Raw genomic sequence first — 18984 nt, forward strand, 5'->3', positions numbered from 1 at the left:
AATTGTCATGATCAGTGAATGTATATTCACATGCCATACCCTGTAAACTGTACCATGAGCCACACTACCTGTTCTGTTTATTACAGTCTTTTCAGTTGTCTGCCAGCAATTTCTATCATCACAACTCAAACCTCAAGTTCAGAACTTTATGCCTCACTCTCACACTGAGCATTATCTCAAGCCACACATTCATACCTCACAGCTTGTGCACACTCTAGCTCTTCAAAAGTGGCAGGTACATCATCCAAATATATTGCACTCTGTTTACTGACACATATCCTCTCTCTTGCTAGGCCAGTTGGTGCACAATAAAAGGCAGTAGCAGCTAATTGGTGGGGATGCAGGTAGGGATGCCCATACTCATCTCCATAAAGGCACTTGCAGACCTAACCATGATGCAGCATCTGATTACTGACGTCTCATGTTCCATTACAGAAAAAGCAGAGGACAGTCAATGCGTTGCAATCGTATTGCAGACAGTATTGCAATCGAACCTCAAACTCAAATCGTGTTATTTCTGCTTGATGTCAGGTAAGTTCAGTACAACTATTCTAGATTTCTTCTGATTCCAGGAAGGTTCCAGTCGATTGGAAAATGGCTAATGTGACACCCATCTTCAGGAACGAAGGAAGACAAAGCAGGAAACTATAGGTCAGTTAGCCTAACATCTGTCACTGGGAAAATGCTGGAATCTATTATTCAGAAAGAAATAGCAGGGCAAATAAGAAAGGGTAACACAATCAAACAGACCCAACATGTTTTTGTGAAAGTGAAATTGTGTTTGACAAATTTTCTACAGAATACAACAATCAGAGTTGAAAAAGGGAAATTTGCAGATGTAGTGTACTTGGACTTTAAGAAGACATTAAATAAGTTGTCACATATAAGGTAATGCACAAGATAGGAGCTCACAGTATTGGGGTTAATGTTTTAGCATGAATTGAGGTTTGGTTAACAGAAAGAGAGAATCATGATTAAGGGGTCTTTTTTAGGTTGAAAAGATATAAGTTGTGGAGTGCTACAAGGATTAATCCTTGGGTCTCAATTGGAAGGGGCAGAGTGTAACGTATCATCGGCAAAACTAGATGCAAGTATAGGTGGAAGGGTATGTTGTGTTAAGGACATATGGAATCTGCAAAGGGATATAGATAGGTTGTGTGAGTGAGTGAAAACTTGACTGATGGACTTTAATATAGAAAGGCGTGAGGTCATATATTTTGGCAGGAAGAACTAAAGGGCAAGTTATAATTCAAGTGTAAAGAGACTCCAAAAAAGTGCAAACCAGAGGATCTGGATGTTCTCGTGTATGAAATACAAAATGTCAATTTCAGGTGCAGCAAGTAATTAAAATGACAAATGGAATTTCTGCCTTTGTTACGGGGAGGCGGGGGGTTGGGATTTAAAAATAGAGAAGTGTTGCTACAACTGTACAGGACACAGGGGAGGTCACACCTGGTGTATAGTGTACAATTATGGTTCCTGTATTTTAAAAAAAGGTATGGAAGGAGTTCAAAAGAGATTCATTAGGGTGATTCCTGGGATGAAGGGGTTGACTTATCAAGAAAGGCTAAATAGGAAAAGCCATTACTCATTTGAGTTTAGAATAAAGAAGGTGAACATATTTAAACATATACATTTCTGAGGGAGCTTGACAGGGTAACTGTCGAGAAGATATTTTAAAATGGGAGAAATCTAAAACTAGGAAATATAATAATAGAATAAGGGAGCCCTCATTTAAAACTGCAATATGATGAAATTTTCTCTCCCAGTGGGAGCTGAATATCTGGAGTTTTCTAAACTGTTTGGAGGCTAGATCACTGAAAGTAGTTAAAGCGGATGTGCAAAGATTTTTGAAACAACAAGGAGTTGATAGCTGGTGCAGCTCAGTCATGAATGGCAGGACAGCTGTGGGGGCCAAATGGTCAACTGCTGATCTGTTTCCTTCTATTCTGATGAAATCATGCTTGAGAATATTAGTGTTCAATGGAGATTACAGACTCTCACAAAGATCCTGCAGTCTGTCCTTCAATCAGCTATGAAGGTTATTGAAGTGCTGCCTCATATGAGTGAAGCACGATTCTGTTGGTTCTCTCTCAAGGAATATTTAGTGGCTCTGTACTAAATGACTCAACAGGAAGTGCCAGGAAGAAAGGATCATAAAAGTTTTGGGTGCCCTTGAATATTGAGCCCTCAAGTTTGTGACGCACTATTCCAAGCACGACCTGTGTAACTTTTCACACCTGTGCAAGGATGTGCATAAATGTAGGTAAAAACAATAACTGCAGATGCTGGAAAGCAAATACTGGATTAGTGGTGCTGGAAGAGCACAGCAGTTCAGGCAGCATCCAACGAGCAGCGAAATCGACGTTTCGGGCAAAAGCCCTTCATCAGGAATAAAGGCAGTGAGCCTGAAGCGTGGAGAGATAAGCTAGAGGAGGGTGGGGGTGGGGAGAGAGTAGCATAGAGTACAATGGGTGAGTGGGGGAGGAGATGAAGGTGATAGGTCAAGGAGGAGAGGGTGGAGTGGATAGGTGGAAAAGGAGATAGGCAGGTCGAACAAGTCCGGACAAGTCAAGGGGACAGTGCTGAGCTGGAAGTTTGAAACTAGGATGAGGTAGGGGAAGGGGAAATGAGGAAGCTGTTGAAGTCTACATTGATGCCCTGGGGTTGAAGTGTTCCGAGGCGGAAGATGAGGCGTTCTTCCTCCAGGCGTCTGGTGGTGAGGGACCGGCGGTGAAGGAGGCCCAGGACCTCCATGTCCTCGGCAGAGTGGGAGGGAGAGTTGAAATGTTGGGCCACGGGGCGGTTGGGTTGATTGGTGCGGGTGTCTCGGAGATGTTCCCTAAAGTGCTCTGCAAGGAGGCGCCCAATCTCCCCAATGTAGAGGAGACCGCATCGGGAGCAACGGATACAATAAATGATATTAGTGGATGTGCAGGTAAAACTTTGATGGATGTGGAAGGCTCCTTTAGGGCCTTGGATAGAGGTGAGGGAGGAGGTGTGGGCACAGGTTTTACAGTTCCTGCAGTGGCAGGGGAAAGTGCCAGAATGGGAGGGTGGGTCGTAGGGGGGTGTGGACCTGACCAGGTAGTCACGGAGGGAACGGTCTTTGCGGAAGGAGGAAAGGGGTGGGGAGGGAAATATATCCCTGGTGGTGGAGTCTGTTTGGAGGTGGCTGAAATGTCGGCGGATGATTTGGTTTATGCGAAGCTTTGTAGGATGGAAGGTGAGCACCAGGGGCGTTCTGTCCTTGTTACGGTTGGAGGGGTGGGGTCTGAGGGCGGAGGTGCGGGATGTGGACGAGATGCGTTGGAGGGCATCTTTAACCACGTGGGAAGGGAAATTGCGGTCTCTAAAGAAGGAGGCCATCTGGTGTGTTCTATGGTGGAACTGGTCCTCCTGGGAGCAGATACGGCGGAGGCGGAGAAATTGGGAATACGGTACGGCATTTTTGCAAGAGATAGGGTGGGAAGAGGTGTAATCCAGGTAGCTGTGGGAGTCGGTGGGTTTGTAAAAAATGTCAGTGTCAAGTTGGTCATCACTAATGGAGATGGAGAGGTCCAGGAAGGGGAGCGAGGTGTCAGAGATGGTCCAGGTAAATTTAAGGTCAGGGTGGAATGTGTTAGCGAAGTTGATGAATTGCTCAACCTCCTCGCGGGAGCACAAGGTGGCACCAATCCAGTCATCAATGTAGCGGAGGAAGAGGTGGGGAGTGGTGCCAGTGTAATTACAGAAGATCAACTGTTCTACATAGCCAACAAAGAGACAGGCATAGCTGGGGCCCCTACGTGTGCCCATGGTTACGCCTTTGGTCTGGAGGAAGTGGGAGGATTCAAAGGAGAAATTGTTAAGGGTGAGGACCAGTTCAGCCAAACGAATGAGAGTGTCAGTGGAAGGGTACTGTTGGGGACGTCTGGAGAGGGAAAAACGGAGGGCTTGGAGGCCCTGGTCATGGCGGATGGAGGTGTAGAGGGATTGGATATCCATGGTAACGATGAGGCATTGGGGGCCGGGGAAACGGAAGTCTTGGAGGAGGTGGAGGGCGTGGGTGATGTCTCGAACGTATCTGGGGAGTTTCTGGACTAGGGGGGATAGGACAGTGTTGAGGTAGGTAGACATGAGTTCAGTGGGGCAGGAGCATGCTGAGACAATGGGTCGGCCAGGGTGGTCAGGCTTGTGGATCTTGGGAAGGAGGTAGAACTGGGCAGTGCGGGGTTCCCGGACTATGAGGTTGGAAGCTGTGGGTGGGAGATCTCCTGAGGTGATGAGGTTCTGTATGGTCTGGGAGATGATGGTTTGGTGATGGGGGGTGGGGTTATGGTCGAGGGGGCAGTAGGAAGAGGTGTCCTCGAGTTGGCGTTTGGCTTCAGCGGTGTAGAGGTCAGTGCGCCAGACTACCACTGCGCCCCCTTTATCCACTGGCTTGATGGTGAGGTTGGGATTAGAGCAGACGGATTGGAGGGCTGCGCGTTGTGAGGGTGAGAGGTTGGAGTGGGGGAGGGGGGTCGACAGGTTGAGGCGGTTAATGTCCCAGCGGCAGTTGGAAATGAAGAGGTCGAAGGCAGGTAATAGGCCAGCGCGGGGTGTCCAGGTGGATGCATTGTGTTGGAGGTGGGCGAAGGGGTCCTCGGAAGGTGGGCGGGAATCCTGATTGTGAAAGTAAGCTCGGAGGCGGAGACGACGGAAGAATTGTTCGATGTCACGGCGTGTATTAAATTCATTGATGCGTGGACGGAGGGGGATGAAGATGAGTCCTTTGCTGAGGACTGATCATTCATCTTCAGTGTGTGGGAGGTCTGGAGGGATGGTGAAAACTCGGCAGGGCCGGGAGCTGGGATCTGGTGTGGGTGTGGAGCTGGGAGTGGGGTCGGAGCCAGTACCTGGAGTGGGTGTGATGGTGGGGGGAATGGGGGTGGAGGCATGAGCAGGGGTAATGTTCCCCTTGGGGTTCTGGGGGGGTAGGGATAGTGACAGTGGGGTCTGTGGGGGGCGTGTCAACCGAATGCAGGTGAGTGGCGCTGGTGGGGTGGAAGTGGTGGTGATCATGGCAGTAGGGGTGGCGGAAGTCACTGAGGGTGTGGCATCAGCGATGATGTGAGGGCCGGAAGTGGCTGTGGGATTGGCCATGATGGGGGCAGAAGTGACATCATCACTCAGCGTGGGGGTGGTAGCTGCATCAGCCGCATGGCTAATGGCGTTTCCGAGGCCAGGGGAATCTTCTGGGATGTTTGAGGAGCGCTGGTTATGGAGGTGGGTGGATAAAAGTTTGTTGCACTTACAGTTTTTGATGTTTGAGATGGAATTGAAATACTGTTTGTTGAGAGTATGAATTCTCCTGAGGATGTAGTACAGAGTGGGTCCTTTGCAATTCTGAGAGAGTGTGGCCCTCAGCTGGGGCAGGGCTGACTGTAGAGAGGTTAGGTGCCGGCGCATTGCTGCAAGCGTGGAGCGGAGGATCTTGAAGGAGAACTGTTGCTGGTGTTTTTGAATCTGTAGTCTGTACTGTTTGTCCTGTTCGGGTCCGAACTCTGCTGGTTTAAAGGTGGTCCGGAGTCCGTGTGGGATGAGTTGGTTACGGAGGCATGCACTGACGAAGCAAATGTGGCTGTGGTAGCGAGTTTGTTTCACGACATGGCTGAAGAGCTTCAGAGCAGAGGAAATGACCTGGGAGTTGCAGTGGGAGAGGGACTCCCTGAGATTCTTGTAGAGAGAGGAGGAAAACCCCTTGAAGGCAGGCATCCTTGCAAGAGGATTTGCAGTAGAGTTAAAATCAACGAGGTAAAAACAATAACTGTGGAGACTGGCAGTGACCACACCCAGTGTAGATGGATTAAGTGTTTTCTTCTATCTGAACACATGGGCTCTACTCATAAACAAGGTGAGAATTTTGAAAGGGCAATTGGACTAATCTGGTGCTTTCACAGTACAAGATGAAGACACTTGCGCACAGGGCACACACACAGTGTCCAATTGTGTACAATACAAATCCTGATCATAGATGATCATGATCATCACAGATTATAGATATTCACCACTATAGAGCACAAATTGTTACTGATGATTTTACAAGTGGCATTTGAAGCAACTGTCAATAAAAGAGAACCCTGGCTGCAGGAGGCCACAAAACTGATTTTCTCTTAACCCCCACCCATAAATATCTGCCAACATGCTCTTTTTTGCAAGTGCTGCCTTTCTTGTGTGATGCAGAAAATGAGGGGACAAGGTATCCTCACTGATACAGCACTTACAATCTCCTACTGTATTTGCATAACACAGCTTGTGGTGTGTTATAAGGTTCCCATTGTCAAAGATCGATGTACAAGTATGCCAATTCACTCATTGTCAGAGTCCTCCATGTCCCACTATATGGAGAACTATGCTGAAGTTTCTAGGGCTGGATGCCTTACAGGATGGTTACCCTGCACAACCATGGCAGATCACACCAATCTGCAGTCCTCACTTTCTCCTCCATTCTGCAACCCCTTGACTGAGGCCAAGCACAGATACGATGCTGTTCATTCTTTGACAGGTTATGGTGCAGCAGACAATAGAAGAGGCACTGATACTTGTTTTGGTATGGGAGGGGTATTGTGGGTACTTGAAATACAGTGCAGACAGATTGTGCTATATAATCCTAGCATGTTTTGCTTTGTACAACTGGAGCAACAAGGGGCTATGACGGATGCTGAAAAGTTGGGAGAGTAACAACTGTCTTCCAAGAAAGAAAAATGATGTCATTGAGAATGGGTGGGGTTTTCAACCTACAGAATGGTAGAGTGATGCAACATCAGGTGTAACAAGCCAGGACCTTAAACACCTCCCAGTCCCATTAGGTACGAGATGGTTGCAATGATCATACGTTAACTGTCATTTTGTTACTGCTTGAAAAGCAAGCAGTTCCTCTCTGTTCCCAGAAGCAAATGCAGTTTCTCTTTATTTGTTTTGTTCTTCTCCTTAGACATGAGATGGCCCAACATGGGACAAAAGATGTCTGGCTACACTGGCCTTTGGGGAATGAGTAGCATCCAGTTAGGCAAGTTCTAAGATACCATGACACTATAATTTGGTTCATAAATTCCAATTAATTTACAAACATACACTTATATTTGCAATGAAGTGTCAGCTACACCACCGATATTTGCTGAGAAATGTATGTGCACAGTGAAAGTTAGCTCCTGACTGACAGCGTTTGACCAGATATATGGCTGGGATCTGGAAATGGGAATCCGGTCATCCCAGTAGTGGTGAGAATTGGCACTGGTGGTGAGAGGGATACTACAGCAAGAAGGACATCAGAGAGGCAAGGTACATAGCTACAGAGGTGAGAAAATACTAAGGAGAAATCTCACTGCGCCACACAGAGAGGAATTCTCAATGAAACTGGCATTTCACTGATTTCTGGTAAAAATTCAGCCCGATGTGTGAAAAAGGTTTTTTTCTCAAACCACAGTTTCTTTTTTAGTGAATCAGTTTAAATCTATGCTGTCTTTTACAAGTAAAAACTATTCTTTTTTCCTATATACGGTACTCCATCAAGGTCACTCATGGTTTTGTAAACTGCTCAAAGATCTGTTCCTAGTCTTCTCTGCAAGTAGTAAAGTCCCAATCTCTAAATAACTAACCTTACGTAATTTTCCTTATCCCTGTAAACATTCATGTAAACCTCTTCTGCATGCTTTCAATGTATTCACGTTCTTTCTATCCTGTGGTGCCCACAAATGTGCATAGTACTCCAGTTGAGGTCTTATACAATTTCAGCATAACTTTCCTGTTCTTGTACTCTATGCTCCTATTCATAAAGGATGCTATGTGTTTTATTAACTTCTCTGTCCACCTGCCCTGCTACCTTCAATGATCGATGCACATAAACACCAGGTCTCTCTGCTCTTGCACCCTGTTTAGAATCTTACCATTTATTTTATATTGTCTCTTAATGTTCTTCCAACTAAAAATGCTTCACTTCACAGTTCTCGACATTAAACCTCATCTGCCACTTAATTTCCCACTCCAACAACTCGTCAATATTCTTTTGGAGTTCCTTGTCAGAGATTACAATGCTTAAAGTTTTGAATCATTTGCAAACTTTAAAAATGCTTCCTGCACACCAAAATCTAGATCATTAACATATGTTAGGACAGACAACTCCTGGAGAATTCCACTACGAGGAGAAAGTGAGGACTGCAGATGCTGGAGATCAGAGCTTAAAAATGTGTTGTTGGAAAAGCGCAGCAGGTCAGGCAGCATCAAAGGAGCAGGAGAATCGACGTTTTGGACATAAGCCCTTCTTCAGGAATCATGCTTTCAACGTATTCACATTCTTTCTATCCTGTGGTGCCCAGAACTTGCATAGTACTCCAGTTGAGGTCCTGAAGAAGGGCTTATGCCGGAAACATCGATTCTCCTGTTCCTTTGATGCTGCCTGGCCTGCTGTGCTTTTCCAGCAACACAATTTTGAATTCCACTACAAACCTTACTCCAGCCCAAAAAATATCCATTGACAATTACTTTCTGCTTCATGTCACTCAGCCAATTTTATAGAACATAGAACATAGAAGAATACAGCGCATTACAGGCCCTTCGGCCCTCGATTTTGCGCCGATCAAAGCCCACCTAACCTACACTAACCCACTATCCTCCATATACCTATCCAATGCCCACTTAAATACCCATAAAGAAGAAGATTCCACCACTGCTACTGGCAGGGCATTCCATGAACTTACGACTCGCTGAGTGAAGAACCTACCCCTTACATCAGTCCTATTTCTACCCCCCCTTAATTTAAAGCTATGCCCCCTTGTAATAGCTGACTCCATACGTGGAAAAAGGTTTTCACTGTTAACCCTATCTAACCACCTAATCATCTTGTACACCTCTATCAAGTCACCCCTAAACCTTCTTTTCTCCAATGAAAACAGCCCCAAGTGCCTCAGCCTTTCCTCATAGGATCTTCCTACCATACCAGGCAACATCCTGGTAAACTTCCTCTGCACCCGTTCCAGTGCCTCCACATCCTTCCTATAGTATGGTGACCAAAACTGCACACAATATTCCAGATGCGAACGCACCAGAGTCTTATACAACTGCAGCATGACCTCAGGACTCCGGAACTCAATTCCTCTACCAATAAAAGCCAGTACGCCATATGCCTTCTTCACCACACTATTTACCTGGGTGGCAACTTTCAGAGATCTGTGTACATGGACACCAAGATCCCTCTGCTCTTCCACACTACCAAGTATCCGACCATTAGCCCAGTACCCCATCTTTTTATTACTCTTACCAAAGTGAATCACCTCACACTTAGCTACATTGAACTCCATTTGCCACCTTTCTGCCCAGCTCTGCAGCTTCTCTATATCCCGCTGTAACCTGCCATATCCTTCCTCACTGTCTACAACTCCTCCGACTTTCGTATCATCCGCAAACTTGCTCACCCAACCTTCTAACCCTTCCTCCAGGTCATTTATAAAAATGACAAACAGCAATGGTCCCAAAACAGATCCTTGCGGAACACCGCTAGTGACGGCACTCCAAGATGAACCTTTGCCATCAACTACTACCCTCTGTCTTCTTCCAGTCAGCCAATTCCTAATCCAAACCTCCAACTCACCCTCAATGCCATATCTCTGTATTTTCTGCAGTAGCCTACCATGGGGGACCTTATCAAACGCCTTACTAAAATCCATATATACCACATCTACCGCTTTCCCCTCATCTACCTCCTTAGTCACCTTCTCAAAGAATTCAATAAGGTTTGTGAGGCATGACCTGCCCTTCACAAAACCATGCTGACTATCCTTGATCACATTATTCTTATCCAGATGTGCATAAATCCTATCCCTTACAATTCTCTCTAAGACTTTGCCCACAACAGAAGTGAGACTCACTGGCCTATAGTTACTAGGATTATCCCTACTCCCCTTCTTGAACAAGGGAACCACGTTTGCTAGCCTCCAGTCCTCTGGCACTACTCCTGTAGACAAAGAGGACACAAAAATCAAGGCCAATGGCTCTGCAATCTCCTCCCTTGCTTCCCAGAGAATCCTAGGATAAATGCCATCAGGCCCAGGGGACTTATCTATTTTCACCCTTGCCAGAATTTCCAACACCTCTTCTCTACATATCTCAAAGCCATCCATTCTACTTATTCATGCCTCAGTATTCATATCGACAACAATGTCCTGTTCCTGAGTGAATACTGACGAAAAGTATTCATTCAGTGCCTCCCCAATCTCTTCAGCCTCCACACGCAACTTCCCATTACTATCCTTGATTGGACCTATTCCTTCCCTAGTCATTCTTTTATTCCTAACATACCTATAGAAAGCCTTAGGGTTTTCCCTAATCCTACCAACTAAGGACCTTTCATGTCCCCTCCTTGCTGCTCTTAGCTCTCTCTTCAGGTCCTTCCGGGCTACCTTATAACTCTCAATCGCCCCTATTGAACCCTCACGCCTCATCTTTACAAAGGCCGCCCTCTTCCCTTTAACAAGGGATTCCAACTCCTTATTAAACCACGGCTCCCTCACATGACCCTTTCCTCCCTGCCTGATAGGTACGTACTTATCAAGGACACTCAATAGTTGCTCCTTGAACAAGTTTCACATATCAATTACGCTCTTGCCTTGGAATCTCCTTTTCCAATCCACACATCCTAAGTCATGCCTCAACGCATCATAATTTCCCTGCCCCCAGCTATAACTCTTGCCCTGTAGTACACACTTATCCCTCTCCATCACTAGAGTAAAAATCACCGAATTGTGGTCACTGTCCCCAAAGTGCTCACCTACCTCTAGTTCTAATACCTGGTCTGGTTCGTTACCCAGAACCAAATCCAGTATGGCCTCCCCTCTTGTTGGCTTATCTACATATTGTGTCAGGAAACTCTCCTGCACACATTGCACAAACACTGACCCATCTAACGAACTTGAGCTATAGCTTTCCCAATCAATATCAGGAAAGTTAAAGTCTCCCATAACAATCACCCTATTACTGTCACTCTTCTCCTGAATCATCTTCACAATCCTTTCTTCAACGATTCTAGGACTATTAGGAGGCCTGTAAAAGACTCCTAACAGGGTGACCTCACCTCTCCTATTCCTAACCTCAACCCAAACTACCTCAGATGGCAAATCTTCGTCCATCTTCCTTTCCACCGCTGTAATACTATCTTTGACAAGCAAAGCCACACACCCCCTCTTTTAGCCCCACATCTGACACTACTAAAACATTTAAACCCTGGAACCTGCAACAGCCAATCCTGTCCCTGATCTAGCCATGTCTCCGTAATAGCCACAACATCGAAGTCCCAGGTACCAACCCACGCTGCAAGTTCACCTACCTTATTTCGTATACTTCTGGCATTAAAGTATACACACTTCAAGCCACTCTTCTGTTTACAGGCACCCTCCTTTAAGATTGATGCCATATTCCTAACCTCCCTACACTCCAGGTCCTGCACCCTAAAGCTACAGTCTGGGTTCCCATGCCCCTGCAGAGTGACCACAATTTTGTATCCATGTTGCTGCTGTCCCTTTAATACTGTGAGCTATAGCTTTCCTCAACTCTGTTGTGTGACACTGTATCAAATACCTTCTGAAAGTCCACATATACACATCAACAGCATTACCCTAGTTGAATCATTTCTATTTCCTTTATCGTGCCAGGGAGCTCTAGATTTGTTCATCTTCCCTTTCCCTTTTGAGGGAATCTACCTTCCCTGTACCTGAACCATTTGCTCTTTGAAAATAGCCTATTGTTCAGCTGCTGCTTTTCCTGCCAAGCTTTGTTTCCAGTTGTCTGATCAACTCGGATTTTGCGCCAATAAAGGCTGCTCTTCCAAAGTTTATTATTCTTACTCTGGCATGACCAACATAATTTTTGATTGTTATCCTGATCTTTATGATACAAAGTTCACTGTCCCCCAAATGGTCCCCAGTATCACGTGTTCTACTTGATCCAACTCATTCCAAAGAACCAGGTCTTTCTTATTGGACTAATGCACACTACTGTAGGAAATCCTCCTAAACACAATCTAGAAACATATGTCCCTTAATGCTAAATCAATAACCTATATATAGACTGGGATAGTGGTAAAATTCCCAATTATTACCACTCAAGGCTGTTTACACTTCTCTGTAATTTCCTTGCAGATTTGTTCCTCCATTTCCTCCCACTAGTTGGTGGACCATAGATTACACTGAGCAATGTGATTGTCCCTTTCTTATTGTTTAATCTCCAAGAAATTAATTCTGTCCTATAAGCATCTGAAACATTTACTTTCTCCAAGATTGAAATGTTTTCCTTAACCAAAAATGCTAGTCACCTCTCTCTTTTTTTATTTCTTATCTTTGCTGAACACCTTAGGGAGGTTACGGCATAATAGAATGTCAATGGACTAGTAACTCAGAATAGGCGAAAATGAGGACTGCAGGTTAGAGTCAAGAGTGTGATCCTGGAAAAGCACAGCAGGTCAGGAAGCATTGAGGAGCAGGAGAGTCGACGTTTCAGGCAAAAGCCCTTCGTTATTCTTGATGGGAAAACGTCAACTCTCTTGCTACTTGGATGCTGCCTGAGCTGCTGTGCTTTTGCAGCACCACACTCTCGACACTAATAACTCAAAATCCCAGATTAACGTTCTGGGGATATGTCATGGAGTCATAGAGATGTACAGCACAGAAACAGACCCTTTGGTACAACTCAGCCATGCCGACCAGATATCCCAACCCACTCTAATCCCACCTGCCAGCACCCAGACCATATCCCTCCAAACCCTTCCTATTCATATCCCCATCCAGATGCCTTTTAAATGTTGCAATCTTACTAGCCTTCACCACTTTCTCTGCATGAAAATGTTGCCCTTTAGGTCTCTTTTATATCTTTCCCTTCTCACTCTAAACCTCAGCCCTCTAGTTCTGGACTCTCTACCCCAGTGAAGGGACTTTGTCTATTTATTGTGTCCATGCCCCTTATGATTTTATAAACCTCTAAAAGGTCACCCCTCAATTTCTGATGCTCCAGGGAAAACAGCCCTAGCCTATTCAACCTCTCCATATAGCTCAAATCCTCCAACCTTGGTAACATCCTTATAAATCTTTTCTGAACCCTTTCACAATATCCTGCTGATAGGAAGGAGACCAGAATTGCATGAAATATTCCAACAGTGGCCTAACCAATGTCCTGTACAGTCGCAATATGACCTCCCAACTCCTGTTCTCAATACTCTGACCAATAAAGAAAAGTATACCAAACGCCTTCTTCACTAAGCTATCTACCTATGATTCCACTTTCAAGGAGCTATGCACTCCAAGATCTCTTTGTTCAGCAACACTCCCTAGGACCTTACCATTAAGGTCCATGTGTTTGAATCCCATTATGGTAGATCGTCAAATTTGAATTCAGTAAAAAATAAATGAGTAGCTAGGCTAATGGCAGCCTAGTAACCATTGTTATAAATACCCACCTGATTCAATAATGCTCTTTGGGGAAGGGACAATGCCTCCTTGTGCAGTCTGGCTGACATGTGATTTCAGACCCACAACAATATAGTTGACTTTGAAAAGGTTTTGTAAACCACTCAGTTCAGGGGCTAATGGATGGGCAAGGCTTGCCCAATAAGCAATGCCCGCATCCGATGAATAAATAAAAACAACTTGTAACCAGGAATATATACCACCAAACCTTTCCTTGAGGCAACTTTCTGTTATTGGTACAATATTAATATAGTATAAGGTAAAATACATTGATGTCTTTATTACAGTGAAGTGCTCAAAGGGCACAGTACTACAATTGAAGTTGAATCAGTGTTTTATAAAAGCTTCATCGTAATTTCCTTGCTTATGAACTCTGTGCCTCCCTTTATAAGGTTCCATGGTCCTTATGCCATTCTAATTGCTTTCCCAGCTTCCTCAGATAGAGACAAAAAAACTGCAGATGCTGGAATCCAAAGTGGACAGGCAGGAGGCTGAAAGAACACAAGAAGCCAGGCAGCATCAGAAGGTGGAGAAGTTGACATTTCAGGTGTAACCCTTCTCCACCTCCTGATGCTGCCTGACTTGCTGTGTTCTTCCAGACTCTGCCTTACCAGCTTTCTCTGCCAGATTCAATAAGTTGTGCACATCTACCCCAGGTCTCTCTGCTCCTGCACCCACATTAGAAATCTTTTAAAGATTTTAATTGCTCTGACTTTAGCCATGCTGCCTCCCTCCCTCTAGCCGTGTGTAAATCACTATTTTTGGTCCCTAGCTGGCCCAACTCCTCACTTTACCAATCAGTTACTATCTAGATGCTTATGTAAGATGTTGGGATTTTGTTTTATATTAGCAGCTAATATCTTCTCATATTCACTTTTTGCTGCTGTTATTCCTCTTTCACTTCCCCCATCTGAATACTCTGTATTCAACTTGCTTTTCACTTGTATTATCAACATGGCACTTGTTATATGTACCACTTGTAGCTTCAACTCATAGCTTGTTTTCATTCTGGGAGCTCTGACTTAGTAAGCCCTGCATTTATCCCTTCTAAGCAAAATACCTCCACTCTACATAATCTACTGTCTCTTTAAAAGCAGCTCAAGGTTCCATTACAGTTCTGTCTGCAAATCTTTGATTCCAATTTATTTCTGCACAATCCATTCTCATGCCATTGAAGTTGGTTTCCTCTCAGTTAAGTACTTTCACATGAAATTGTTTCTTGTTTTTTTCCAATTTCAAAGTTAAACCTTATGAAGTCATGATCACCTTCTCACATAGTTCCATAAGACCACAGGTAATAGGAACAGGGACGAGGCCATTCAACCCCTTGAGCCTGTTCCACAGTTCAATAGGATCATAGCTGATCCAATGTTTCTCATATCCGCTTTCCTGCAATTTGATTCCCCCACTGATCAAGAATCTATATATTACCCCATTGATAACTGATCCACTTAAGTCCCCAGAACCAGATCCAGCAATATCTCTATTTATAGGACAGAAACACACCAATCCAGAAAACTTTCCTGAGCATATCTTAGAACTCTGCCAAAACAACAGGAAAATATAGCAAGTGCTGGAAATTGGAAATGAAAACAAGATGAAGGAAACTCTCAGCACTCATTTTACATTATTCCACAAAACATATGTGTGTAATAATGAATGAAAAAAAAACTGAACTTGACCAGCATTATCCCATCATAAAAGTATGTTTTACAAATGTTGGTGCAATGTAGACAATGCTCATTTGAATGAGTTACAATATGCTGCCAAAGAAGAACATTCATTATAGAGCAGAGGTAAGATTTGGCAAATAAAAGCTTCTTTAATGTAATGGCCTATAGATTGAGTCTCACTAGCGAAAGATTCTCATCTTGCCAATCAACACTTGTTTGGAGAACATCAAGAACCGTGTTAGTGCCAGTCTCAAACAATTTTTTCAACTCTCACACCAAGATCCACAACTTTCAGGGCTTTGAAGATTCCACCTCTTACTGACATTGCTTTACAAACACAGAAAATATCCACAATACTTCAACCTTTGTTCGGGATATGTCCAGTTGTTTTATTAATACAGGTAGTTCTTCTCTCATTCAATAGTTGTGTTCTAGTACAATCCCACACCATAGGAAAATTGTGCTTTAGAAACAGTGCTTAGAGTATTGGCAATGTAATCACATTACAGCCAGTACACATGATTCAAAGTTCGCGCTTTAGAAACAATATCCCTAATTCATCAATCCTATTATAGCAAATACACATTAATAAAATGTGTGTTATAGCAGAACAACCTGTAATTCTTTACAATGACAGACAGAAATAAGACCTGAGTGGAGCAGATTTAAAGCATCTAATTAAATGTTAAACAGTGTCAAAGAAGCATAAGTAGATTAGAAAAATATCATAAATTAGCTTGGTCAAATGTGGGGTAAGGTTTTTTTTAATTACAAAAGATACAGAGTCACCTTGTATAGACCACAAAAATAATGTATGGATAAATTGACACAGCTATTATCATATGATTTGCTACAATACAATAGCAATACCATCTGTTGCTTTCAGTGACTACAAACCGTGGTGAGAAAGAGGATAATTTCTATTTTTAATTCTACTTTTGGTCACATCTAATCTTGTCAGCCCAGAACTGGAAATTAAGGTGTGATTATGGAATGATAAGTATATTTATATATAGTAAACACATTGAAGCAACAACTTACAGGTACAGAAGGATTTCTCACACTGATGCTTGGGGTTGTTGCTCGTAGTGCTCCACTTGCTCCATGGTAATACTTAAAGCAGATTTTTGTTTCAGCTGGAAGATAGATTAAGGTCATGTTCAAGCTTTAGGAGATCACAATATGAAACATTACTTTTCATTCCAGTTTTTTTTTCCCTTCTGGTGGTTTGTACTAAACATGAGTTACATTTTGATTAATTTTATATGTATTCTTCATTTTAGAAACTTACGATCTCCCCCCCACCCCCCGCCCCCCCAACCCACCCCTCCCTGTGACATTTTAAGTTTTTAAAAATTGTTTTTTTCTCATGTGGAAAGGTTTCATAAGTGCTCATCATGTTCTGATACTTCACCCAAGTAATCATTGTTCACTTGTGAACTTTGACAGCAAGTGCCATTGGAGCATTTCACTGTGCAGTCAAGTATCATGTCATTCTCATACAATATTTACAAGCACAACCAGGAAGATCCCCAGTCAGCAGTTAGGGAGACACATCCTGGTAATTTCCTCTCTCTAATCTCTAGTGCATTACAAAGAAGCAGTGATATGCCGATCACAAAATACTGTGAACAAACGTAACTAAGCACAAAGCTTGAACAGATATTGTTAAAAAAAATCCTTTTGTGATGTTGTTTGTTCATTGTCATCAGCTTCCCAGAATGCTGACTGCTATCAATTTCTGCCTTTGTCTTGTGCTGACCTTATAAACTGTAAACAACTTATTTTTTTTTAAGATTCATTTTCTGAAACATTGAATATAGTGAGTGACTCCACAAAATTTATTTCTACGTAAGAATGCATTGTAAAATGTTCACATGTGGAGACGTTCAACACAACACAGTAGCCCACTCCAGCAATGGGTCTGAGATTAACTTAAAAAAACAATTTGACAGCAAAAAGATGAAATTTAGCTCAAAGAAAATCTATCAAAGATACCATTTATCTTTTTTTAATCTTACAAGGATTTTTCCAGAGTCAAGGCACACAGCAACATTAGAGATTGGGAGATTTATGAAGTAACATAAATTCATAACTATGAATTCCCAGAAAAAAAAGTGTCCGGTAAAATGGAAGAGCTGTATTAACAGTTTCACTTGATTGGAATGAAGCTCTTAAATTGTTTTCTGTCATTTGCACTCTAAGTTAACTTTTGGCCCAGTAGCAAAATCTCAGGAGTAAGGATTACAATAAGTCTTTCACCTAAAACACACTTACCAGTAACTGCAGCATAATTCCCTTCACTCCCTATTGTTCAATTCAATTACATCAATGGTCCTCCGCATCTTAGTAAAAACTCTAATATTGGTGCCTAGAACGAGCACCTGAAACAGATATTAGACTGTATTGCATATGGAAAAAGACCTATGCCTGTTTGAAAAACTCTCCTTGAAATTAAGAAGAACTGTCATATTCAGAATAATGTGTCTCCATTGCTGGAGGTCACCAGCAAGAAAAATAAAGCTGTAAAAATAATGAATATGGAACCAGGAGGACCAAGACTGTGCCTCCCATCTCTACAAAGTCACAATAAAACTTAATTAGCCACTTCAATTTCCTGCGTGATTATCCTTCTAACCATCCTCTCTCCCAATCACCTACTAACAACCCAGGGGCCATCCAAAAGACCCCTGCGTCTACCTTTGCCACGGTGAAACCAATTAGCTGCCACGGAATGTCTGTTTGACACCCACAGCTCTCCAATGATGAGTTGTTAAAAATCTATGCCCAATTGATGTTAAGCTTGGTACCTGGTTTGCACTCCCAGGACACTGCCTATTTTCACCCAGGTAGCTTTGAAGTTGCAAAGGAAAGCTAAGTTAAAAGATTTCATCTTTTTCACGAGAAGCCAGAGTTCAGAAGAAAATCACACAGACTCTTAAATCCAAGATGTTAACAGATTCGAGGAACGTGACAGGAAAAAATGTTCTAATATCAGGAAAATTGCTAAGTTGAATGCAGCGCACTGCTTCATTCCTTTCAGAGTGATGCATCACGTGCTCATTCTTTTCCAGGGCAGACTGTATTACTGATGAAATAAAGTGTTTGACCCATGGCTCCTGATTTGCAGGGAGTATTAGTTACACATGTCTTGATGTGGATGTGCTGGTGTTGGACTGGGATGGACAAAGTTAAAAATCACACAACACTAGGTTATAGTCCAACAGGTTTATTTGGAAGCACAGCCTTCAGAGTGAAGCTGGTGTTGTATGATTTTTAACATCTAGCGTTGTCACTGTTATTGCAGCATGTGTCCTGTTCTGTGTTTTCATAAGCAGGCTGAGCACAATTAGTCAGACGGACATCACAGAATTGTTACAGCGCAGAAGAAGACCATTTGGCCCATCTCATCGGCTCCAGCTCTCTGAGCATTTTGACTTAAAGGCAACCTCATGCCTTTGTTCCAGCACAATATTTCTATTTAATTAATCATCCAATGCCTTCTTGAATGTCTCACTTGAATCTTCCTCCACCACACATCCATACATTCTGCAGAATACAATATTTTGAAACTGAACAAGTTGCAAGATGTTGAGCATTTAGCTTGTATTTATTGCTCAAACACAGCCACTTCCTCCATTCTTCGCATAGTATTAATAAAGCAAACAGTGATTAAAGCAACCTGGACAGATTCCCATAAATAATGACAATGTCATTAGCCTTAGTTAAAATCTGACAGACAAATATTTGCAATCATGGACTTACTATTTGCTTAAAAAAATGCTTAAAATTGAATATTACTTCTTATTCAAAAGAATCGGTTCCCAATCAGTTTTTCC

General features: G+C 43.2%; 1 protein-coding gene across 8 annotated transcripts in view; it reads right to left on the minus strand.

Annotated features, from left to right (window-relative positions):
* Positions 1-18984, minus strand: part of LOC140480604 (E3 ubiquitin-protein ligase HECW1-like) — a 467461-nt gene that overhangs the window by 272600 nt on the left and 175877 nt on the right. For all 8 annotated transcript variants that reach the window (XM_072575690.1, XM_072575692.1, XM_072575685.1 and 5 more), the window contains one exon: positions 16187-16281. In XM_072575690.1, the coding sequence (XP_072431791.1) occupies positions 16187-16281 (95 nt within the window). The remainder of the gene's footprint in view (positions 1-16186; positions 16282-18984) is intronic.

The sequence above is a fragment of the Chiloscyllium punctatum genome, chromosome 8, assembly GCF_047496795.1.
Source record: "Chiloscyllium punctatum isolate Juve2018m chromosome 8, sChiPun1.3, whole genome shotgun sequence".
NCBI classification, from domain to species: Eukaryota; Metazoa; Chordata; class Chondrichthyes; order Orectolobiformes; family Hemiscylliidae; genus Chiloscyllium; species Chiloscyllium punctatum.